The 26,138-nt window shown below is 34.8% G+C and overlaps 1 protein-coding gene across 1 annotated transcript in view; it reads right to left on the bottom strand.

The window, feature by feature from the left end:
- LOC145662569 (SID1 transmembrane family member 1-like) overlaps positions 1-25,917 on the bottom strand; it is a 72,314-nt gene extending 46,397 nt beyond the window's left edge. Inside the window, exons 1-6 of the mRNA XM_081728256.1 lie at positions 25,409-25,917; positions 22,575-22,714; positions 16,755-16,922; positions 14,127-14,274; positions 11,029-11,112; positions 5,231-5,460 (exon numbers count right to left, since the gene is read on the bottom strand). Coding sequence (XP_081584382.1) covers positions 5,231-5,460; positions 11,029-11,112; positions 14,127-14,274; positions 16,755-16,922; positions 22,575-22,714; positions 25,409-25,597 — 959 coding nt within the window. The 5' untranslated portion in view covers positions 25,598-25,917. The remainder of the gene's footprint in view (positions 1-5,230; positions 5,461-11,028; positions 11,113-14,126; positions 14,275-16,754; positions 16,923-22,574; positions 22,715-25,408) is intronic.
- Positions 25,918-26,138: the final 221 nt, after the last annotated feature.

Below are 26,138 nucleotides of genomic sequence, written 5' to 3'. Positions count from 1 at the left end.
GATGCACAGCAGCACTACGAAAATAGTGTCTTATATGATATATCGTTTAAATAGCGGGAAGTGATGGAATTTCCTGTTAAGTCGGAGAAGGTTGCCAGCTCATGTTAATGTTTTGTTAGTGATGGTATTTCGACAGCAGATATTCACTGCCGATTGCAGAATGCGTATGTAGTTCATGTAGTGCATGGCAGAAGTAGTAGAAGGTCGATTAAGCATTTTAAGGAAGAAACACAAACATTGCAAATAATCCCGCACAGGTCACTCTTGTACTGTTGCAAATGATGAGAATAAGGAACGAGTAAACAAATCCAATTGGACTAACGAGCGTATCTCAGTTAAAGAAATTTTGTTGTCGATTGTTGGAACAGAAAACAGTGTAATTCAATCTTATTGATAAGCTGGGACATAGGAAAGGGCGTCTTGTTAGGCGCCACCATTATTCACTATAGATAAGAAAACAACAGCACTGAAGTGTTGATTTGACACCACGCGCATGGTGGTGCTTTTCTGAGGAACAATTACAGATGATGAAAGTGCGCTTACATTACTACAGATTTAAATAATCCAAATGATAAAGACGGAGTGGTAAAATATAACATCGGCTTCAGCTTCCAAAGAGATCTGAAATGTTTTCTAGGATGTGGAAGATGTTTTGTTTATGGATTTTCTCAACCAACTGAAAGCCATAAATGCATCACTATACACTAGAATGGTGAATAAGCTCTGTAGTGTATTTCACGGTAAACGTTCAAACAAAGCTATTATACAAACACGCTCGTCCATATGTAAGACAATCCACAAGTGGAGAAATCAACAAAACTGGTCTCCTCGTCTCTACAATCCCGATATTACCATATTAGACTAACATCTGCTTGGGTCTGTCAAGAATCAGATACAAGGGCAATAGTACAACAGCAACAAAGAGGTGGGAATTGTAGTTCATGGTTTATCTAATCTCCGCGAGGCATCAATGGAATTGTATAGAAATGGTATCTTCAAATTTCCAGAATTTTGAACAAAGTGCATCGAAATGAATACAAATTAAATCTTTTCATTCTTGGGGGAAGACTAATCTACGAATACTGGATCAAGGAAGCCCGGAATGGAATGGAATGGAATTATATTATACTCGGTACTAAACATTAAACTCTTCAACACTACAATGCTTATATAGTTGGACACCAAAATTTCTGAAGTAAACTAGTTATTTGTTGTTCTACTAATCTACAACTGTAATTCTATATATGACAACACTGAAAAAATCATAATCGCAAATCATGAATGACTTGAATCGTTCTGTTTCCTCAAGTTCTCCAATATATTACAGTTCCTTTACTTTATCTAGTGTGGTTCGAAGTGAAAAGTGAAAGTTCTTGTCTTGTTTTTCAGCAAATACAGAGGCAACTTACAGAACGTAAAAGAAGCAGCCAAGATGTTATTTTGAGTACACCTACTTGAAGATGTTTCCAGCACAGCAAAAAGGAAATGAAATACCACAGGGATCACAATTAATACAACGCTTTAGAAGGCAAATTATTTTATTACTTTTATAATTGTTAGTCAAAACACAAGGAAAAAACGAAAGTAATGAGCATTCAGCAGAACAAATAAACCATGCATAATACACCTGGGGAGAGAAGAGCTAGAACAAATCGACAAATTCAAATACCTTGGGGTTGTCATTAACAGAAACGGAAAGACAAGAAGAACAGAACTGCAGAATAACAAATATAGTAAAATCGCTCAAACCGTCCCCAGGCGGCTACAAAGGAAGCGGAACACCATTGAAGGAAACCGCGTGTTTCTTTGTTACATGGGAGGGATAATTCAACATGTCCTTCCAGTTGAGGGTGGTCTGCCAGTTAACCTTCTGAAAAAGAAAGCGATGTTGCAATTTTCACCCTCTTCCTTACTGATTCTTCAGTAGTCTTCGCAGAAAGACAGATTTATCTAGTTTTTTCGTTACTTTTGTTTTCGTTGCACCCTCCTCCTTCCGTCTCCTTTAGCTTGAAGGGTATAATTGTGGGACGTTAAACTGAAATATTTCATTTAATTTGAATTCAATTTGGATATGTTGTAATGAAGAGAAAAAAGAAATCAATCATTAGTTTCATGATATGTACTTATATTACTCTTAAATATAGCATATTGTTAATATTATGTAACTTCCATAACGATAACGCTTGTACGAACCAAACATGTTAAGTGGTTCGCTCCTGTCCTTCCCCTCCCCCCGCAAGGCAGTGCCGCAAAAGCCCGATGAGAAAAAAACACAATCTTTCTTTGCCACTTCCAGAAATCCGTCCTTGACCGCCCCTGTCCATGAATTCCTTTAATGATTGTCGTGTTTATTATTATTATCATTATTATTATTATTATTATTTATATTATATAATGTATCCATCGATAATAGAAGTTTAGCAATGGCAACAACGTATTACTTCGACACTGAACACGTGCCGTTTATGGCTTATTTGGAGTGTTATTTATGAGGGTGGTTAGGGTAAATTTTCTGCTTGAATACAAAGGAAGCCGGTTGGGGACCAATAGAACGTCTCGACTATACAAGCAGACTTTATGGCGCCATTAACAGAGGATTCTTAGGGAAGAAAGAAATAAGCCAAGAAACAAAAACAGCAGTCTACAGATCAGTATACGTCCCTACACTTACTTATGGGTATGCGTCATGGATACTAAACGAGAGACAGAAACAAAAACTACAGGCAGTAGAAACAAAATTTTTGAGAAGAGTTGCAAGAAAAACAGAGGAGGATAGAATTAGGAATCATTGAAAGTTAAACCAATGCAGTTGAATACTGAACAAGCTCAACTTTGCTGACTAGAGCATGTCATAAGGATGAAAGAGGAAAGGTTTCCAAAACAAATGTCGGAAGCAAGATTAGGAGGGTTGGGAAATTAAATCTTTAAGTTTAACGTCGCACGACTATGCCGGTTAGGCTACAGAAGATGGTGATAATGAGAAATGAGTGAAATGGTGGAATGAAGAAAGTGGGAGGAAACGGGAGAACTCCGAGAAAACCCACGAGCGCGGTGTTTGTCCACCACAAAGTCTACACGGCGCAAGCTGGGATCGAACCAGGGACCCTAAGCACCGGAGGTGAACGCTCTACCACTGAGCCAACGCGCCCCCTTAGGAGGGCTGGGGAAGAAAAGACCAAGGGGGTGGCCAAGGCAAACTTGGAAAAAAGGCTATTGAAGAGATTTCAAAGAGAGACAATATTCCACGGGAAAGAGTAAAGGATCTGGGGCAGGACAAAAGCAAGTGGCGAGCTCTCTGGAAAACCTCGACACACAAGTAGTAGAAAAGGACCAGATTAAGACAAGAAGACAAGACTAAGTTAGTCAAAACACACAACGGAAGGTTTCTCTTCGTTATTGTCCTTCTGACAGTTTCAAGTGAGATATAACTTGTTCCTTGCTCTCAAGCTAATTTTCCATGCTTCGCTGTTCAATTCATAATACTACAAAATTAATCTAATGATCAGATCATTGACGACACGCAAAAATAAATAATTGAAGAACTATAAATATAGGTAGACGGAAACTCATGTTATGTTACAAAGAAAGACCACATGGAAAACTAACACAAAACATCTGGCAATTGCTTTAAATACAATAACACAAATATGTGTGTTTTTTAACAGCACAAAGCACTGAAAATTTCTACCCCAAGTAAAATCGGTCACTCTATATGGCCATAGTCAAAAAAATAAATAAAATAAAACTGGGAAGGGGGAAGAATCTTAACGAAAGCACAAATTAAATTACTGAAAATCCACACTTATAGATGATATATTCGGTTCCGTCTAAGTTTAAACACATACAATTTACGAGACTCAACGGATTTTCTTTTTTAATTTATTAATCGTATGGAACACACTGTAATAATTACTAGATTACTCCCCAAGTAATATTTCTCTAATTGTGTTTCAAGTGTTTCGTTCGGTAGCTCCTTTACCCAAGTCCGCCCTCCGCTAGTCAGATTTACTTTAATCATGTTTGTTTCCAAAATAATCCACTGTACTAAGACTTATGGACCACCCTGTAGATAGAATACCCGCTATTCAAAGAAACGCGGGTGGGTGTTTTCTAAAACACAAATTGACAACAATAATTGCTGATAGACGCTGTAGGACACTGAATTATGTATAGTCTTACCTTGTACCACAAATTTTTGACCTTCAGTCAGATGGTTTTGGAAAAATGATTATCAGTTATATGAAATTTCATGTCATTTTTACTCACAGGAAGGATAAAGTGTGAAAATTAATGCTAATCTTATGAAATGTTCAACATGCGTTTTACAAGAAAGAAAGAAAAAAGAAGTTATAGTTTTGAGAAGAAAAGTTACTTTTCTTTCAGAAGGGTTCTACAGGAAGGGAGGAACTTTAACTATGTTTCTAGTTTACCAACTTCTAGATGGCATCAATAACAGTGTCAGCGAACACTGAAACTGTCTGACTGAAGTTCGAAAGGTCGTGATACACGATGAGTGTATTTATTTACGAAGTTACTACATATATAATGTAAAAGTGCTTGTTACAAGTGTTAATCTCGAGAACTTTTTCTCACTACAGCACATATTTCTGAATCCAAGACGACCCTTGACATTTTTAACAAAGAATTACACAAAAATATATCTACAGCACGGAGTGAGTATAAGCCTATATTCAGAACTTTCTGCAAAACTACACTAAAAATCAAATCAGATACAGACCTTCCTTAGGTTTCCTCACTGAAAGGATCCAATGAATTGCGAACGATCAAGGCTATAGTGATAGGCAAGGAAGAGAATAAAGTTAGAGGATAACGGAAGCTCGTGATTCTGTTCAATAAAGAAAAACTCAACATCATATATCGCGAAAGCAAAACGACCCCGTACGTTTTAGGCACGAAATTACGGCAAGAAAACCTCGTCTTGGATTCAGAAATAAATAGTATTATCATTATACGACGTTACTTATAATACAATAAAATGAATTCAACGTCCCATTTCAGGCTAACGAAGACGAATGATTAATGAAAGCGAATGATTGTGGAAGAATTAAACGAATAAGAAAGTGAGAAGAAACAAGACAACCCGAGAGAAAAAAAAATCTGGACATGATAATATTCAATACAACTTACATAGCCTCGGTCAAACTACGAATCCCTTGCACCAGAGGTGATATAGCAATATTGTAATAATATAAATCAAAGACATTCTTACCTAATCATATATATGATTGATATTACAAAGGAGAAGATGTAGAAAAGAGTGAACACTGCTAAAGCTCCTACAGTAGCAATTACATAATCTTCGTAACTTATGTTGTGTTGAACATTGAACGTAACCGATTTGTTTCGATATGCACTGACGGTTTGATATGATCCAGAACAGTCAGTGTCATCTCCCTGCACAACAAACACTACGTAGAATCCATTTGGAAATTGGTCTTTCTGAAAAATAAAACAATATATATATATATAATGCTATATTTATTATGAAATTCAAAATTCTCACATCTTAAATCCAAAATTCAATTTAAGACGTTTCTATTTCAGTAACCATTAGCATTATTTAACTCTCATGTTATAGTGAGGTATTCTATAGATTCAGTAACTAATTTTGCTGAAGAAATTCTTCTCACTATACAAGACGATGCTTAACACATAGTACTGAAAAAAATCTATATATTTTATTTATAATATTGTATGTTCTCATAAACTCGTAGTTATTTTGGTAAGTGAGGTGATCATATTATTTTACACAAAATTGTAATGGAGGGACTACAGTGGGCGATACCCGCAATAAATTATTTTTGTCTCCTCTACAATGGAACGTTGAAGAGAATTTTTAAACTGACTTAAAACTAGATATTGTAATTTTGTTTACCAAATTAATTTTAATTTAGAGCAATTTATTTATTTTTGTGCAAAACCATATGCTTCTTGCCAGATGCACCAAATATCTCTCGTAACACAACCAATATTACACTTAATTGAATTATGTACTTTAAAAAAAAAAAAAAAGTTATATGCTAACGATGAACCTTCATATCCTTAGATTTCAGTAGTTATATTTGTCAGTATACAATATCCTTTGTAAACGGAGCTACATCTTTGTTACATATTCCACAAATAATAAATCAATAAATAGTTACATGATGTCCCTCGATGTCTTCGTCATTGCCCCTCAGTATTAATTTCTCCCCCCCCCCCCCCATATACACACCTATGAGCCTGCGTGATATCATTAACAACTTAAACTGTTTTCATTCATTAAAGTATCTATACCTCTTCTATATTGATACTTGATTCGATTCTGGTTTTAAAGACGCTATAATGAAGTACTGTGAAGTAACACAGATAAGCTGGCATCAGTCCCATTCAGTCCAGTGGCCAAATTTTTGTGTTATTCCGCCACTGTTTCGTGCCTACTTATACTTACTGAATGTTAAATAAACTCCCTAAACAGTTATTGTAAATACGAATTTCCTCATGTGTCTCACTGAAACCAATAGAAACGAAATGAAATGAAATGAAATTTTGAGTTTTACGTCCCACGGTTATGCCGGTTAGGCTAAAGGAGACGGTGATAATGAGTAATGAATGAAATGGTGGAATGAAGAAAGTGGGAGGAAACGGGAGAACCCCGAGAAAACCCACGCACACGGTGTTTGTCCACCACAAAGTTCACTTGGCGGGAGCAGGGTTTCCAATAGAAACGAGAGATAATATTTTATCTTATAATAAAAGTTACTTAGATTTTAATAAATGCACATGGTCGAAGAAATATTCCTGATATATTTTCTTAAATCCATTGTCACCAGGATCACATAAAGCGCAAAAAATTATTGTTTGGCATTTCTGTCAAATAGAAGGATTTCCGATATTGTCATATTACGTATGTAATATTCTAATTATTCGATTCACTATTCTTAATGCATATGACAATATTCTATGTATTTAAGACAAAACTTTGAAAAGAGTAAGTACTATTTAAAAGGAAACTAACATACCACTTTCAAGCGGGATGTTCTTTTTGCAATACCTTACATACACTTACCGAAAATCATCATCATTATTATTAATACTGTTATTTTCATAGGAAAAAATGCACATAAACGAATCACAATATTGACGTCATAAGTACAAGTCACTTGTAATTGATTGAATCCATTTCACAGATTTTTACCTACTATGTATGTATTAAATAGTAAGCTACAAGTTCATGAAATTTACATAGATATTTCACATAAGGTTTTACTATTATTATTATTATTATTATTATTATTATTAAATATCTAACACGTTGTTGAGTATTTCTTTGTTTCCCTTATAGATTCATTGGTTTGAAAGCGACTTATGAAATAGCATATGAAGAGTTAAAATTGGTCGTATGCCCAAGTAAGAAATGTAATATTACAAGAATCAACCTCAGGGTCTCTTTAATTTACTTTTGGGAGAAACACTTTCCTTTAAAAAAAAAAAAAAAAGGTAAGACCAATATGAAATTGTTCAGTCTGGTGAATAACAAGCATGAAAACTTAACTGCTACAGAAAGATTTTAATGTAGTTAGTAAGTAACGCAAAATTAATTTACTAAAAAAAATCAATGGTATGTACGAAAGCAAAATATATGACACATAAACAAAGCTAGTAAATATGAGGTTAGTTGTGGAAAAATAAAGAAAAAAAAGAGTTATTTAGGATCTAGAACAGAGAGAAAGTTTTGTTAGCATGTAAAATCTAGCTAAAAGGAATTGTTTCATTTTCAAATAATGACCTGGTTTCCAAAAAGATAATATGTGTGTCTATTAACACAAGTTACTTGTACAACAACATTACAATTTCGATCAGTCATACAAAGTATTATCTCTACAGGTCTGAGAAACAACAAAATCTGAAGTGTTTTATTAGACCATTGTTTTTAAAAATGGAAACAAACCATTAATCTCATACGCGTAGTCATCGGTATTTGATAATTATTAGTGTTTGGAGAAACTAAACAACAAAAGTTTGATAAAATTTTCATGCAAAGGATATTGAAAATACCAGTGACTATTGTCTACCTAACATTGAACTGAAAGTACTAAACCATAGTATAAGAAATCCTAAGGAGCTTTAATGATTATTTAGATGGTAAACTTACTTAAGCATTCGTTGAATGAAACAGAAATAGACTGTTTCAATGGCTCCCTGTCATTTCATTCAATTGCGATTCAATTAATCCACGTTGCTACTGAATTGCATAATAAATTTTCTTCTTACCCTAGAAACAATCCGGTTGCTAACAAAAGAACATTTTGCTTATTGCCTTCGCCTCTACTTTTAATCAATGATACGTACTTGTACCTTGAACAGAAAATAAAAGTGATCACCTTTTCGTTACCTTGCAAATTGAATAAAAACATATACTTTTACCAGCTCCACTTGTACATGAATTATTCACTTAGGTAGAGAAACATGTAAAAGAGTTCATTAATTAATCTATATATATAAAAGAGAACGCACAAATCCTTTGTTACCTCATCACGCTAATACGGCTGAACCAATTTCTTTTATTTTTGGGGGGTTATTAGGATTTGGACCCTAGATGGTTTTTATCATATCACTTTAATTTTTAATTACCAGTGTCTTGAGATAATTGACCATTCAAGTGTCCATAACGTACAAATCCTTTGTTAGTTCATCATAGTAGGTAAAAATAAACGTATTTATATGCAACCCGCATGACCGTGTCACTCGGCGGGTTAACATAAATGACAGGCGATATAATGTTAACATTTACTGCAATCTACTATGGTTTTTATCATATCACTTGAAAGCGAAAACTTCCGGGGTGACCGCAGCGAAGCGGGGCGGGTTAACATAAATGACAGGCGATATAATGTTAACATTTACTGCAATCTTCTATGGTTTTTATCATATCACTTGAAAGCGAAAAAGTAAAAATTATCTAAGTAACAAAGTTTATTGCGTTCCGGGGTGAACGCTGCTAGTATTATATAATACATTGAAGCAGTATTTCAGTATTTTGCTTTTTCAGAAATGGGAACTAATACTTGTGTTCAACCAACGATTTTCCATACCTAAATTTAACAAGCATTCATGAGAAGTTTCATGAACAGTGATAAAAGAAGGGTGAAACGCGTCGTTAGTAGAAAATTGAAAAGTATTATTTGGATTGTAAGAAATATCGAACTCAAAGTTTGAAGAAATTCGTTTAAATCACTAAAACTGGGCCTTCATAAATTCATACGAATAATTTGAGAAAATAATTTATGACTTAACAATCAATTTTGATGTAAACTATCCGAATCCTGTAATGAATTTAATGCCATATTTTTATTTTTTCTCTGATGTTACTGAGTTCGATACTCTACAGTGCTGTTGATAATGTCGTCTCATCTCCTGTCAAGATTCCCTCTGGCAAGATTTAAAGTTGGATTTTTGGTTTGGAAAACATTTCTGTATACGAGTAATAAATTACACCTACACGAGTGAAGTATCACAAAAAGAAAGAGACGGAAAATTCTACATAGAAGCTCATTACTCGTAAACAGAAACTGTCTACCAACGATGCACTTTCAAGCTTTTTTTCACACCGTTCAAACTTCTCACGGACGCTCGTTGAACTTAGGTACAAAAGATCGTTGACTGTGGGCAAAAATTAGTTTCCATTTTTGAAGAAAGAAGAAGAAAAGAAAAAAAGACTGGCCCAAAGTATTATATAATATGAATTTAGTAAAGGCAAGCAATTAGTTACAAACTCTACATATTTCTCTATCTAAGTGTACCTGGTGAAAGTATGTTTTCATTCAATTTACAAGGTTACAAACAAGATGATTAATTTTATTTCATCAATTGAAGGTATAAGTATGTATTATACATTAAACGGAGAGGCGAAGGCAACAAGGACACGATTCTCTTGTCAACAGCCAGATTGTTCCCAGGAATAAGAAGAAACTTCGTACCATCGTATTTACTCGATTGCAAGCTGACCTAGTTTTACTTTTTTCTTGGTTAAAAAATGCAAATCGGCTTAAAATTAGTATCGTTAATATAGACGATAAAGCAGAATATACCTTTATCGATGCAATAGAAAAAGTTCCCAAAAATATCGCCTGAAGCCGCCATTTTTTTTTTTTTTTTTTCCTATTGTGTAGACCCGATGTTGCGAAGTCAGTGGACATTTTCTAATTGTAGCAGATTTTAATTATAGTTTAAAGAAACGAGAATTTTAAATTGCTCATATCTGGATTTAGGACATATGTTGAAGTATTAATAACAGGAAAAATAAATTTTTATATAAAATGACAATGCATTTGAATATCTGGTGGCGACGACTGACTAAACAATTTAATGGCAGACAAATTATTCCGTATGATTTTTATATGCTTCATTAATAAATTTCAATTTATTTAAATTTACGTTTTTGATTTCTCGGGACTCGACTTACAGTCAATGACGACACATAATCGAATAAATACGGTATTTCATTCACTAGCAGCGTAGGTTAATCTAAATAACATTGGAAAAATGACAGAGCTGCTGAAAATGTATGCTTTTTATTTCACATAACGGATGTTCAGATGACTTTGTTCTACAAGGTACATTTAAAATAGATTCTTTAGAATAGATACCACTTGTACTAAACAAGTAAAATTTTATGAGATTGATTCTTTTAAACACTGTACTGAACCATAATTTTGTGACGAATGCTTTTGCCTCATCCTTTGTATGTTTGACTGGTTGTTTTAATCGAATTGAATCTAGAAAGCTTGACTATTTTAACAGCATAACAGAACGGCTTATCAATCTGCATGACTTTGATTTTATTACGTTTTTCTTATAGTATATTCTCCATTGTACAGAAAGATGAAGATTATTATTATTATTATTATTATTATTATTTTGGATGTTGTAATAATACATTACAAAATGAAACTACAGATTATCAGCATCACTTTCACATTATCAACGATCACAAACATTAATCAAACAAAATACAAAAAGACTTACTCGTAGAGTGATCCCTCCTTTCATATTCATGGTCATCCATGAACCCTCAAATTGAACATTGTGTTCCAAATCATAAACTGGGCACTAAAAACAAGCAAGAAGAACCTATTTTAAAAATTAATATCTTGGATATAGTATTAACTACTATATTTCGATCAATTTTAAATAATTTATTCTGTCTTACATATAATTTCAATTAAATGCTATTATGAAAAAGTAATAATAAAATCAGTCTTAGGCAAACATGTCAATCGACTTTGAAAAAAAAAAAAACAACTGAAAAATCACCTTAAAAAATAAGACTAGCAATTTCTTTAACTGTGGTAAGACTGCTACGGAAATATAATTTTAAACTTTAGTTTCTCTCTCTTCTTCGAACATACTAAGTTCGCGATTACGTACGCTACAAAATCATAATAATACTATTTTGGTCAGATTAAAAGAAAATCTACAAATAACTGTTTCAATATACCTCATTCACGACACAATTAACGGTTGTTTCTACAGTCTGAAACAGTGTCACTAACATGAAGTTGGATAGAGAGGAAAATAAGCGATTGACATACCAACAACACTTTCTTTGACAAGCTCACAATGATCAAACAAATGATGGAAATAAACACAAGCATGTAAACATTGCCATATGAAAGCAGAAGAATGTGATGTGGTGGTTTTACTTTCGCAAAACTGAATTCTTAATTATATAGTAACGTATTAATTGCCTGATTAAGTAATTAAGCATTGTATCCATTTAGCAATAACGTAAATTATACACTAACAAGAATGTCTCCAAGGAAAATTTCAAATACTACTGCAAAATTCTTTAATGATTGAATTTACATAGAAACATGACCGAGTTAAGAAGAGATCGGGAGAAACGTCTTAATATGTCTCTAAAGTTGCAAGGTTTCCTCTATCTAACATGACATAGTCAAATTTGAAGAGTCAAAAACGACCCTCGAGTTATGAAGAGATCGGAAGAAACGTCTCGATATGTTTCCTGAATTGCAAGGTTTCCCCTAATGGCATAGTCAAATTTCGACAGATGAAAACGATCCTCTTTCGTCTATCTTTTATTTAGGCCGTAAGGGCCAAAATGATCGTACTAGCCTCTCGGAACACTTTATTTCTTATCAAGTCATCCTCTTCACAGTTTCATAAAATATATCAAAGAAGCATTAAGCCCGTAAGGACGACATGAAGTTAGATAAATTAGAACATAACACAGCAGTGATGTAGGCAGAAACATATTGGAGGCAACCTTGGAAGAAAATATATTAACCGAAAAATTATTCTTTGAAGTTTTATCTAACATTGCAGTATCTCTCTCTACATTAATTGCGGAATGACAGAATCGGGTAATTTTCTTTTCACACCAAACCACTCGGCAGTGCAAATTAACTAAAAATGTAAAATTGACAAACAGTGATTGGGCTGAGAATCGAGACTTATCATCAATCTCGAAATCCCACATTTTGACACGAAGCTCAACGTGCCGAGTTAACCTGTAACAAACAGTGCAGTACCTGAAACTATCAAAATTTTGCAAAATTGATGACGTTTAAACATCTGTAAATACTACAATTTACGAAAAATATATATTCAAGGCCTTCGAAAAAGATATAAGTAAGCAGAATGTATGCAGAATGTTGCTCTTTATGCCTGCTATCCATATTTGAACTACAATTATGGTGGTAATATAAATAGATAAAGCAAATCATGTGAAAATTCGGACTCGAGACCACACTTTATTATACCTCAAAATTTGAAGGAATCTTAAGGTATACCGAGTGTCTCGAAAGTATGGGGACCATAGGCCAATTTTGTTATGGGTAAAGATAAACTAAAATGTAAAGTTGTTGGAAATAGGTGGTTATCGATATAAAATGATGGAATTTTTCCAATCGCATCAGCCTTTGAACGCCATAATTGGTAAGACACCCTATGTGAAATGAAAAAGCAACGTTTCTAGTTCAGCAAGCTGTTCGAATGGAACGCAAAGGCACGCAAAAATGAAAAGAGGAACGTGTATATTGTGTGTGAGGGAACACCTATCAATTCAAATGAAGCGGCCGGAACTAGTCAACAGACAGTGTCGTATACTACGCTAATAACGCAAGAGCGTATACATCATTAATGAGCCTGCAAAAATAAGGGAACTTACCTGACAAGTTTTAATGTATCCACCGTATAGCCTGGACCTGGCACCGTCAGATTATCATGTGTTCCGGTGTCTGTAGAGTTCTCTTAATAATGTTAAGTTAGTTTCAAAAGAGGGCTGTTAAAACCACGTGTCACAATTTTTTGAACAGAAATCACGGAAGTTCTATAGCGACGGGATTATGGTGTTGCCGGAAAAATGACAGGTCATCCAACAAAATGGTGTATATGTTAATAATGTTATTTTCATAATGTATGTTTCATTATGTTATTTTCAAATATCAATAACTGTATTCTCTACTTTGATCTTCAAGGGATCAATATTTTTTAGACAACCTGATTATATCTCATATTGGAAATATAACTTTCCAAAAACACAGTCTTAAGCTGACTTGATAAAATCACACAAATGTTTTTAATCGAAGTACAGGTTAATAATAGCACATGCACTAATACAGTCCAATTAACAATATTCCTAAGCTTGATAGACTTTAAAAAGACCTATATTCATGAAAGCCGTTGTTCTAAAAATCCGCTCTACTCATGAGTGTTGATTTTGCACAGATACAATTCAATGAAGATTATTAAAAAAAAAATGCCATTGTTCGATACAGTCTTACCTTCGGATTGGAAAATAACTCTCATGAAGAAAAAAAGAAAAAGTGCCGCAAATTTCAATAAGATTCTGAGCCTATCCCGAGTTACAAAACAACGCATCTTATGCAATCTTGATTCTATTACCTGATCTTGAATCCTGTACATGAAAACAAATATTCCAGGTCAGTACAATTAATGTTTATTGTTCGTTCCGCAAACTAAACCAAACTTACAAGATATTCGTAATAATTTCTAAATACACTACGAAATTTGTATCTGAATTTAAAAAATCTATGTTACATTTTAACACGTTACAATACTAAGCAAGTAAAAGAACATACCGAAGTATTCTGAATGGATACAATCATACAAATATCATCTTCCGAATTAACCCGAAGTAATACAGTATGCGTGTCCTTCGGGAACCTGAATCCATAGTACTGAGGTTGAGATGGTGTCACATACACTTTCCTCGGCTCCTCTTCAAAGCTGAAATAATTTTTTTAGTAAGTAACTACAATAATATATTTTAAAAGTAATAAGTTTGGCACTTATATACAGGTGATTATTTTAAACTTATTTGAAAACAACGACACTGACTGAAATGGGTGTAACAGTATACATGAAAAAGATGCATAGTCTAGCATAATGCAACGATTTAACGGATACTGTACTCCTATCTTTCTTATTTTACTACTCCACAGATTTTTTTTTTTTTTTTTTCGTACAAAATTATTCTCTTAAGTCCAATGAACGTGTGTATAAGTCTAGTGTGATCTATTCAAGATATACAAAGTTCACATATTTAAACTAATTTCTCACTAATAATTCATGTAGCATTTCCAATATGATTTCCCTCCAATAGTCGTAATAAACACTTATTATTATAATAATACAAATTTGGTGCATCAACCGCAACTATTATTACTTTTTTTTTTTTTTTTTAAAGTACTTTCCGTCAAATTACTATTCTTCACACAGTCTAGGTTATAGACATTCTCCTTAATACGTTATGGTTCGAATTTCTACGTACAGTCTATAATGAAGAATAAAACTTCTTACCTATTTACTACGTACATTTAGTCTATCCCGTGATAAATTTGATTGAAAACTCTGGAACTATCTACAGGCCAATTCCTCACAAGGTAGACTGAACAACTATTGGTTACATCTTGGTGCTTGACTTTTTTTCTTGAGCTACGAAGTGTCTTTTATTTAAGATAATCTAAAGAAAACTACTATCACTTATAAATATCGCATTTTTTCAGACGAAATGTTTGTAACATACTAGAACTATCACCAAACACTGGCAAGTGGACTATATGTACTTCCTCAGGAATTAGCCTGTAGGTGGTTGTAAAGTATTCAACCGAAATTATTGCTAAGGATAAATTAAACTGACGGGGTAAATAAATAATTAGTTTTATTCTTCAATATAAATTTCCCTTACTTTAAAAATTTTAGGTATTTTTATTTACAAGAACTAATAAGTACAATAGGCATTTCATGAAATGAGAAAAAAAAAAAAAAAAAAACAATGTTTTCTGAAGCATCATTGTAAATCTTACAATGTTTCCATTCATAACCTACCTTTTAGAGGTGATTGGGGATAAAGAAAAAAAGGTGATATTAAGTGTGCGAAGAAAAATTAACACAGAACAAGAAAAATAAACAATCGACTAAAATCGTACCACGGTAGACTCTTGTTAATGAAGGTGAAATAATTGTAATGCATTATCAACAGGAAGCCAGCCAGTGGCTAATTAACGGAGAACGATATTTGCGTAGGCGATTACCGAACACTCGAGCAAAGTTCTCAAGCAATGGGTATAAATAAATGTCCAGAAGATTTATGTGAAGATTATAGAGCTGATTTTCTTGTCCTAATAAGAAATGTTTCAGCTTTATTTTGTTTTGGTTGGTTAGGGTTAACCGTCCTGTTCAATAGCAAGGCTGTGAGACGTAGATCTACAGCTTAATGTAGGATTCGAGCCACATGAGCTTCAATCGGGAACCGAACCTGGTTTTCTCACATCGAAGACGCGTAAGGTGTAGCCACGATGAAACTATTTTGTTTTCTCGACAGATTTCTTTAATACTTTAATATTATTAATCTCATGGAAAGTATACCTATAGCGTCTCGATAACCCTGATCTTATATGTGTAAGTATTTTGAACATATTAGTTCAATGTATTGTATTTCTTTTCGTCTTTCAAGATAATCTGCATCTCAATGTTGAATCATAGTTATACAACGGTAGATGAGATGCTATATCTTTTGAGAAGTTTCTTAAGGTGATTGGAAATAACAGGAAAAATTGGCATGCCTAACGTATGTCTACTGTTGTCCCTTGTTGAACCTCTTGTTTACTGTTTTGCATATTTGCTATAGCCATTTAATACACATAAATTTAATAAATTTTTATACGTTTTTCCTCATCTTCAGGTTTCGCTCTCAAGAAGTTTCTGAAGTTTTAATTTTTAACTGCGGAGGGTATGTTGAGATCATATGAGTGTCTTGGATTACTGACGTAAGATTACTATGCAAACTTCTTATTGTGCCTGTATGCCCAAAGATTACATCTTCCTTCTGAATCGCGAATGAGAGTTTGCTATATTTATTGAAATTTTGTAACAAAAATCTGTATCATTCTGATCTGCCATCAATGTAAGAAAGTAACGTGTATCGACAAAAACTGCTCAGTTAAGAATAGAAGTTCCATAATAATTCATATAAATTTTAGTCAATAAGGAAAACACAGGGTTTCCCAAGTTTCTGCCAGTAAAACTTCTCTTCAAAATTGATGACACTCTTATTTAAGTATAACCCAAAATCTATTCGTACCTACAAAGTTACGAAAGCTAGTAAAAAACTATCACCTAATTCTACACAATAGTTTAGTATACTCGAAAGTTTATATAATCACCAACAATGAAAAAAAATCATCAGTGTAGCAGTTGATAAATACCTCATGTAAAAATCCTCCACAACCGTCACTGACATTGAAAAGGAAACATTAAGAGGACTAGAAGTGGAAATGCTAACAATGACTTCTTCCTTCTCGTTAGACTTCAGTGCTGATAAATAATAATTGTAGACTGGGCACAAAGTCCTTTGTACATGAGAATACTCATATCTGAAAGGAAAGCAGAATAAAATTTGTAACACGGCTCAAATGATACATAATGAAAATTAATCATCCTATCTTTTTCCCTCCTCTTCCTCTTCTAAATATTTGAGTGTCTGTTGTATTTTAGGATCTGTTCTACAAAAAAAAAAAAAAAAAAAAAAAAAAAAAAAAAAAAAAAAAAAAGGTGAAGGGGTTTGCTTTAAGAAAGATTATGAAGATACAGGAAACTTGCATCATTAATTTATTTACTAAAGAAATAGGACATATATTAAACTGCTTTTATTGACTCTCTGATCTTAGTTTGGTTATCGAACTGTTCCCACGTCGTAATACTTATTAATTATGTACTCGATTAGCTAAATTTTAATTATATTATTAATAGGTATGTACTGTAATACATACCTATAAACAATTTCAACGTATCTGTTGCTTTCTTCAGTACCATTGGGAAACTCACATGAAAATATATTTCATTTCTGATAAAGTGTAAACTGGAAAGAAAGAAAAAAAAACTCTCAAATGAGTTTCTTACAGCTACTGAAGAACGCAACAGAGAGTGTTGAAATAATTTAGTGTCGTTAAGAAATGCATATATATATATATATATATATATATATATATTTGTGATGGACAACATCGTGTTAGTGGGTTTCCTCAGGTACTCCCTTTCCTCCCACATTCTCATTCCACCAATTCTCCCATCATCATTTACTTGCCTTAATTATCCGTCTCCCTTAGTCTAAAAGCCATTATTGTGAGACGTTAAACTGCAAGTTTCATTTTCATTTTTAGGTATTTACAAATTATTCTTTAATTTTTGAAAAACCCTCAGAGATGTACAGTCCGCAGCAAAAAAACCTGCAACATGAGCATGTAAGTTTATTGTGAAACTACGCCTAACAGCCCAGGAAATTAACATAACGTATAAGTTGCACGTATCACGCCAGGAGATACCTCGGCATCCTCCCTTGCATACTTCTTTTGGAGCAAAAGATTTCGTTGTTTCCCAATAAATTTACATGCTCATGTTGCAGTTTTTTTTTTTTTTTTTTTTTTTTTTTTAAAGCAGACTGTACACAACTAAGTTGTTACTCTGTTTCGAAGTGTATACTTATAAGGATACATTAATTAAGCTACTACTTAGTAAGTAAGTCGGTCTATAGTACTAATTCAAAAAGTACAAAAAATTAGTGAATATATGAGATCTATTTATACACGGCGCCATCAACGTGATGCTCTATTTTTTGGCCATCAGAACTGGTTGTCGCTCTACACGTCAATATCTAATGTATGAGACTAGAACGGAGTACAGACCTGTTACGTTTATTCCCCTATTGCTAATAGGTTTGCCAAAGGACCTCCAATGCTCGAAGGCGTCTGTTTCCACGAGCTACTCTTAGCAAGGTAAACGCACAGACACTGGCGATTTTAAAAAGTTTCATCTGTGTCGTATAGCACGTATGGAACTGCTCTCTTCATCTTTACCAAAAATTGAAATATTAGTGCCCATGTATGGCTTAAAGCATAATCCTGATGCCTCAGACTTGAATCCAAGCAGCAGCAGAAATTCGAGATTTCTCTACGGTAAATTGGGAATTGGTCATGTCTGATAATAAAAAGAATTGACTTCCATACTTCGTCAATTTGACGTATTGTTAACGTATCACTGTATATGTTTAGCGCCATTAAGCAAAAAAACTGAATCATTTTAGTCTGTTTTCTTATACCAAGTTTTGAAAATGTTTTCTTCCTTTGCTCGTAAAATATTGTCCGGAATTTGTTGCAATTATTTACACACACATCAGGTCTCAGTAGTAAAAAATCTCAACTTCTCGCAGGCCAGTTAACGTCAATTTAACCTCCCTGTCTTAATGGAAGTCCAGTAATAAGAGAGGAAGCAGATTATGAACTCTATTTTTATGCTTTTTTGATAGGTTCAAATTCCCATTAATTATGTTTCTCACGGTAGTCACCGAGACGACCAATCTAAATATATTGGTCCTTTATATTATTAAATTTGGGCTGAAGCCAAGGACCTTAACCAGACGTATTATGTTCGGGGTATGACAAGTAGCAAATCATTTATTGGCTAGTTTCTTGATCACAGGAATTATAACCACTGTGGCAATATTCTGCATCAAACAGACCAGTAATAAATCACCACGAATGGCTTTTAGTTTTGGCGATATTAAACTTCGTACGAATACGGTGATTGATGACAATGTAAGCACAATATACGAGGTGTGGCAACTAAATAACGAGACTGGTGTCATAAATGTGATGTATTGCAAAGAAAGTTACAATTGACTGTTATCCCCTTCAATATACTCCCCTCCCCTATCTATACACCGCTGCATACGAGCCTTCCATTGTTCAAAGCAATGCTGTAGGTCATCAGATGTCACCCTGTTCAACAACTGCCGTTTTTCGTTTCACCTCTTTTACAAACTGAAAATGTGTTCCCTTCAATGCACTTTTCACTTTCGGCAATAGATAAAAATCAAACGGAACCAGGTCTGGGGAATACGAAGGAGGTCGAGCACAGGGATGGGCTTGGCTGCTAAACCTGCTTCACAGAAAGGGCATTATGGGCAGGCGCACTGTCTTGGTGAAGGATCAATGCATTGTTCTTCCATGAATCCGGTCACTTCTTCCTTATTCTTTTCCTCAGCTTGATTAGGACTTCTTTGTAGTAGGTCTGATTCACCGTTTGACCTTGAAGCACCCATTCAGTCATGATGATACCAGTGATATATATATATATATATATATATATATAAAATTATTATTGCCTTCACTTTCGACTTGTTCATTCGTGCTTTTTTCATTATTGGCGATGTGGGAGACTTTCAGTGCATGGATTGACACTTAGTCTCGGGGTCATACTGGAAAATCCATGTTTCATCACATGTGATGACACGTGTTAGTAAGTCTCGTTCTGCTTTGAGTCGTTCCATGACGTCACAGCAAACAGTCTTTCGAATGTCTATTTGTTCCTGAGAGAGGTTTTTCGGGACAATTTTTGCACAAACTTTTGTTATATTTGAATTGCCATGCAAAATTTGTCTTACTGTCTCTTTGTTAATGTTCGTCATGTCTGCGATCATCCGAATGCTCAGACGTCTGCTTTTCCGCACAAGTTCATTAATTTTTGAACATTTTCCTCCGTTCTTGAACTCAAAGGGCGGCCGGGTCGTTCATCGTCTTCAACCTCCTCCCCACCTTCTGAAAAACGTTTGTGCCATTCGAAAACTCGCGCACGTGACATAGCATTATCACCATACACATTGCACAACATTCCGTCGGTGTTTTCTTTAATTTCACCAGAAATTTGATGTTAACGCGCTGCTCAACTTTACTATTGACCATGATTCCGGCACTACTAGAGAACACTGTCCTCTTCATGTAAGCCTGCAAAGGAAAGAAAAACTTTCAGAATCAAGAAACAAATAGTGGCTACTCATGAAGGTTCAAAATCAACAATACATCATTAGCTCCCCCCCCCCCCCGACGATCCTGCGCGACAGGAGGTGGCCAGTCTCATTATTTAATTGCCACACCTCATATATATATTATCTCAAATGCCCATTCTTCGCAAGGGGAGAACAGATTTAAGCAAAATATTTAAATCCCCTTTCTTCTCAGGATACGTATTTCAATGAAAATGTAATGGTAAAAATCCACATGATAAATTTGGCATAAATTTTGAAACATACCCCCTCCCCCAGAATACGCCTGTTAACCAAATTTATATGATTAAAAAACCCAGCTGAAACGGGTATTATGTTAAGAAAAAAGTAATTTTAAACGGGCCAGCCGTTTCCTCGACTCCGAAAACTAAGAATTTGACTCTAATCGCAGTCATTTTCGATCATTTTCACTCCCTCCCATCCAATAAAGGTCTTACTCCCATTGGAGGCTGAACTTGGACTGGAACTGTTACCAATCAATTTATGGACTCCGCAAGATACGGATTTATTTATTTATACCTATTTCTGAGCGTTATCGGCAACTATGGCCATAAGTCCGACACGTAGAAAGGATAATGTCCCTTGACAAGCACACCATCCGGGGAAGGGAGACAGGACCTTTGAAATCTGAGACCTCAATGTTAGGCACCATCCCGACATTTACCTGATGTGAATGAGGAAAACCCAGGAAAGGCATCTCCAAGATAGCTGCCCTAAGAAAGGTGTTACACATTTTCGACTGTGTCCCCACCGAGAATCGAACTCAGGACCGCTTGCACCACCAAAGTGTCGACTGAGTGTCCCCACCAAAGGCGAGAACATTATCACTACGCTATACGGGGCAACATGAAATACTCATATCGATTATTTTTACATGTTTCTTTCTCTCCTAAGAGTGCTAATGGGGCTGAACTTGAACTTAAAATAGCACTGGGGGTATCACTATTTATCTCAGCGACGCCGAAACTGGATTCGACACTAATATTGGTCGTTTTCTGATCAATTTTGTATGTCACCCCTCCCATTATCCGTAGGCGTGCTAGGAGAGTCTCATCTCAACTGGAAATGCCACTAATTAACTTGGAACCCGAAAACTATAAAGTATATTCGACACTAATATCGGTCGTTTTCGGTTATTTTTACATGTCACTATTCCTCCCCACTGGGGCGTTAATAGCGTCTGAACTTGGACTTAAACGGGATCTAGTCTCACTATTTATCTCAGTGACTGAAACAACTAAGGATTCGACACAAATATCTGTCAATTTCCATCATTTTCGTCACCTCTTCCCACTAGGGGTCTTACGCCTACAATATTCTTTTCCTGATTGTAAGTAAAATGTGTATCAATTTTTGTTCAAGCCAATCCACGCGTTACAGCATAACTGAAACATGCATACATAGGTACACACAAATCCATCCATAATACAAATATACTTACTTTACTGAAGTTCGATTTATTGCCAACACTCTTTAACCCGTAAGTACTCGCGCCCTTTTTATATGACACCAGTACTCGCGCGGGGTCCAGTAGACCCCCAAGTTGAAATTATTTTTTTACAATAAAAATATATTTTTAAAATAATTAAGGCAATGTAGCATAACTCTAGACATGTTTTTAAAAGTATTTCCTGCAAATTAAATTTTTGTACTCTTTTTGAAACATTTTTTAAAAATATTTTTTCATCAGGACTTTTGGCTAGCAACACAACAGATAACTATTTGGGAGTCTGTAAACACCCCGCGCGAGTACTTCAGGGTTAACTGTAGTGCCCCCTCTTACATTCGAAACCAATTTCCATTGACTGGAAAACCCTACGTATATTATAATAATCTAATTCCTTAAATATCGATGTCTACTATATTTTTTTACGATATCTACTATATTTTAAGAAGCTGATACCGGGACATGTGAAACAAATTATAAATAAATAAATATTAATCTTTCTTCAAGTGCTCTAAGTAGATTGGTTTTGGACCTAATTTTCAACCACGTCTCCGCTTTGAAGGTGATCAGGTCGATAAATAATTTACTTCGAGGAGTTCGCGAAAGAAGTTAATCTTTAATGAACATTTATCCAATGCAGTGACAGAATTCTTAAGTATTTTACGAACTATTAAGTAGTTTATAAATGAAAAACGCAATTAAATTCTGTAAAAAACATATGTTACTGTAATAAAAACTTACACTCCGCCAGAAGTTTCCACAATCAATGGAAGCTGCCACGATAGTACTCCCTTCTGTTGTCGTACCACTACTAACACAGGATATGTTCTGTTTGCATCTTCACTAATTACACTGATACGTACTGGTAGACCATCACTATCCTATATTTAAAAAAAATATTATTATTAATATTATTTCGTAACTGCATTTGTACATATATAAATATACAGTGAAACTTGCCCATACTGTTCACCATTGGCTATACTGGTAGCCTGCTTAGAGGAAATAAATGAATATGAAGCAAGAGTTTATTATAGATTACTCAGTGGTGCCCACCCCCCCTTATGTCCATGACGCACCCCCCCCCTCAATTGTCTATCCGTAGGTGTTCTTCCATGAAAAAATCTTCTTTTCGATTAATTTTACCCCCCCCCCATCAAACATATTTATATAGATTTTTACCCCCCCCCCCAAATATTTCAATGACGCAGTTTGCGTCATAGCCCCCCCTTGTGGGCACCCCTGGATTACTAGCTGAACCTGCGCTCTCTACACAGCACATCATTCACATATGAGCATGAATCTCCTGGTCATTCCTCACAACATCTGTACATGTTTCTTTACAGACACAAGTGAAGGACATCTTGATAAAAATCGGCAAGGGGTACCATAGACGGGGATTTTTTCGATTTTTTTTTCAATATTTCGCACCGTTTGCAAGATTTGAGCCTACTTCCAGTTGGAGTTTCTAATTCATGTATGATTAGTGTTTTCTTTCTTCTTGCATGCAGTATGTAATAGGCAAATACATTACATACACAATCAGGGTTGTTTAATTTAAATTGAATTGATTTAGATCATGTTTTAAATAGCGATTTAAATCGCATGATTTTTTTTTAAATCAATGATTTAAATAAAATTTATTTTCCTTTGAACTAAAATTAAATGTAGTACTTTTGAGCATTCTGGAACTCTAATCGAATTTAAATCTAAAATTCTTATCTTAAACCGTACTATGTAGTTGTAGCGATCCCAGTTAATGGGATAATCAGAAGAAGGAATGTTCTTAGTAGATTACTTTGCTTATGTGTAGTGATAAAAGTTAGTTTATGATTCATGTAAGATACATATTGAGCTATTAAGATCAGATTACCGTATTTCTTAGAATGGCATATTATTGATAATTAAATAATGTGATTAAATATAATTATAACTTTATATACTGAAGTCATTATAAAGTGAACCTGCACAGAGCAGCAGGGGCGGATCCAGGACCGACTTCTGGGGGGGGGCGGTGGGTTGTCATACTGCTACTTTTAAGGCCTCCAAACTTTGGGATGGGTTTTATTTATATATATAAAATAAGAAAGTTTCCTCTTCTGTGGGGGGCAATCGCCCCGATCGCTTCCCCCTGGATCCGCCCCTGCAGAGAAGAAGTTTATTCCAAAAATGATTGTTTACGATACAGTGAGTCGATTTACTGAAAATGAAGTGGGTTCATCCGAGCAGAGATTCGAGTGGATTCTATTAAATAGAAAATTTATACGATAGGTAAAATATGACGTAAAACATTTTTCATGAAGAAATGAGAGCGTGGATATAAGTAATTAGTGTCAGTGAAAAGCATACTGAAATGAATTTTGAGCAGTGAAATTATATGTGTGTGTTCTTTCACTATCCCCGTCGCTGATGCACCTGCTGCCTACGAACGTACCCTTTCGGAACAGCTCAGGCTTCCCTACTGCGCTCCTGCCTAAACCCTGTTCGGCGTAAGCTCTAAACTGCGATAAACAAAGCCACGTGAAACTAAATCTCGCTGATTTGCTGTTGGACTACCGACGCTTGTACTCCTCCGCAAAATAGTTCACATCATTTGATTATTACTTTCACTATGAACCTCCATATAAAACTACTACATTATTATAAATGACAAAAATATACACGTAATATGGATTATCTAATAATACTGCAATTGAGTGTGGTTAATGAAACAATACAAATAATTACTAAGCATGCGCAGTAATTATGTCGCCAATTCAACTTGAAGGCGTGTTCTGCTTTTAAGTCTGAAAGATGACTGACATGATACACGGTCCAGCGAGTGTTGTGGTGAAACATCAGCAAGGTAAACCTTTACTCACTAAGCAACAATTGTTTACCAGCGAAATTCAAACATATTTCTTTTAACCTTTCGAGTTTTTTCTTTCTTTTCTGCTGCTGCTAAGTATCTAGATAGCACGAGACAGTATTGTCAAAATGCACGTGTATAATTTGCTCCTCCCCATGGAGAGTGGGAGTGATACATCAATAGCCAATTGTATTTGTGAAAAGCGGAAGGATACAAATATTTTGTTTATCGGAGTTTAGAGCTTACGTTAAACAGGGAATAGACTCGGTTAAATAGCATTCGTGCTTTTCAGTGGTCACCTAGCACCATTTGGTGCGTAAGGCAGTGATATTCTGTCACTGTTAATATTATTCACAGGTTGTCACTAATTTTTTGCTGTTCCTTAATCACATAGATATTTTCTCACTAATGTCGTTGCCATTCCTCACATAGTATTACCGAGCGAGCGTCAGCGAGTGAAGGCGGGTTAGAGCCCCGCAGGGCACGTTGTTTTCTGTCTTTCGTTCTTGGGAGCTGTAACTGCGGGAACCGGTTCAGATGAATCGCTTATTCTTCAGACTACTACTGAACTTCAGTTGGAGTAGTAGTCTGAAGAAGGAAGTGATATAACATTTATAGTTAATTTATAATAAAGATTATAGACAGCCTTGTAAGAAAGTGTGTTTATTTTGTTTATGACTGACTATTCTTAACCAGTACCCAGCAAAATTCACACTATAATGCTTACCTTCTGTGAATATGTAAATTGATATATATATTCCAACGACGCATTCACTTCTTCAGTATATACAGAACTAATATTAGCTTTCTGCACAATTGGCAGTAAAGTATTACTCTGCTTGGATGTCACTCCGCAAAACACGATAATAAGGCAAATAAATACCTGCCCATTGAAAGAAAGAATATGTAGAACCATTTTGAGTTCTATTGGGCTCTCTATGACAAAAAAGTTTCACATTTTACCATTTAACAACAAGCGATGTACAATAGTTTCCACCTATAAAGAACATTTCTCGTTGTTACGAATCTTCACGTACTTCTTCACTATTCGATATGAATCTATTTGGAAACACTGCGAATCACATGAAATTTAGGGGACGGGGCAGGTAAACAAACTGAAACTAATCAATTGTGCTCATCAAAGCTCTTGTTCATAAGTTTCCTTCCAGTCTCTTTCCTTTCATCCTCCATGAATATTACTCATATGAGTCTGACATAACAGCGGTACCCTTCTGCTCTTCGCAGTGTTGCCAACGAGTTGATACAAAATGTCGCTAAATAGGAGATGAAATGACTCCAATTTTGGTTGAAAAGTCGCTAGAAACAATTTCGTGGAGTTTTGCCTCTTATATATATAAAATACGTGATCAATTCAAGCCATATTACTATATACGCTAAAAGAACGTGTATGAAAGACTCATATACAGGGCCGGATTTAGGGGAGTGCAAAGGTGCAC

Source organism: Thermobia domestica, chromosome 10 (genome assembly GCF_964235325.1).
Source record: "Thermobia domestica chromosome 10, izTheDome1.hap1.1, whole genome shotgun sequence".
In the NCBI taxonomy this organism is placed as follows: domain Eukaryota; kingdom Metazoa; phylum Arthropoda; class Insecta; order Zygentoma; family Lepismatidae; genus Thermobia; species Thermobia domestica.
This window is presented reverse-complemented; position numbering and strand designations above follow the sequence as displayed.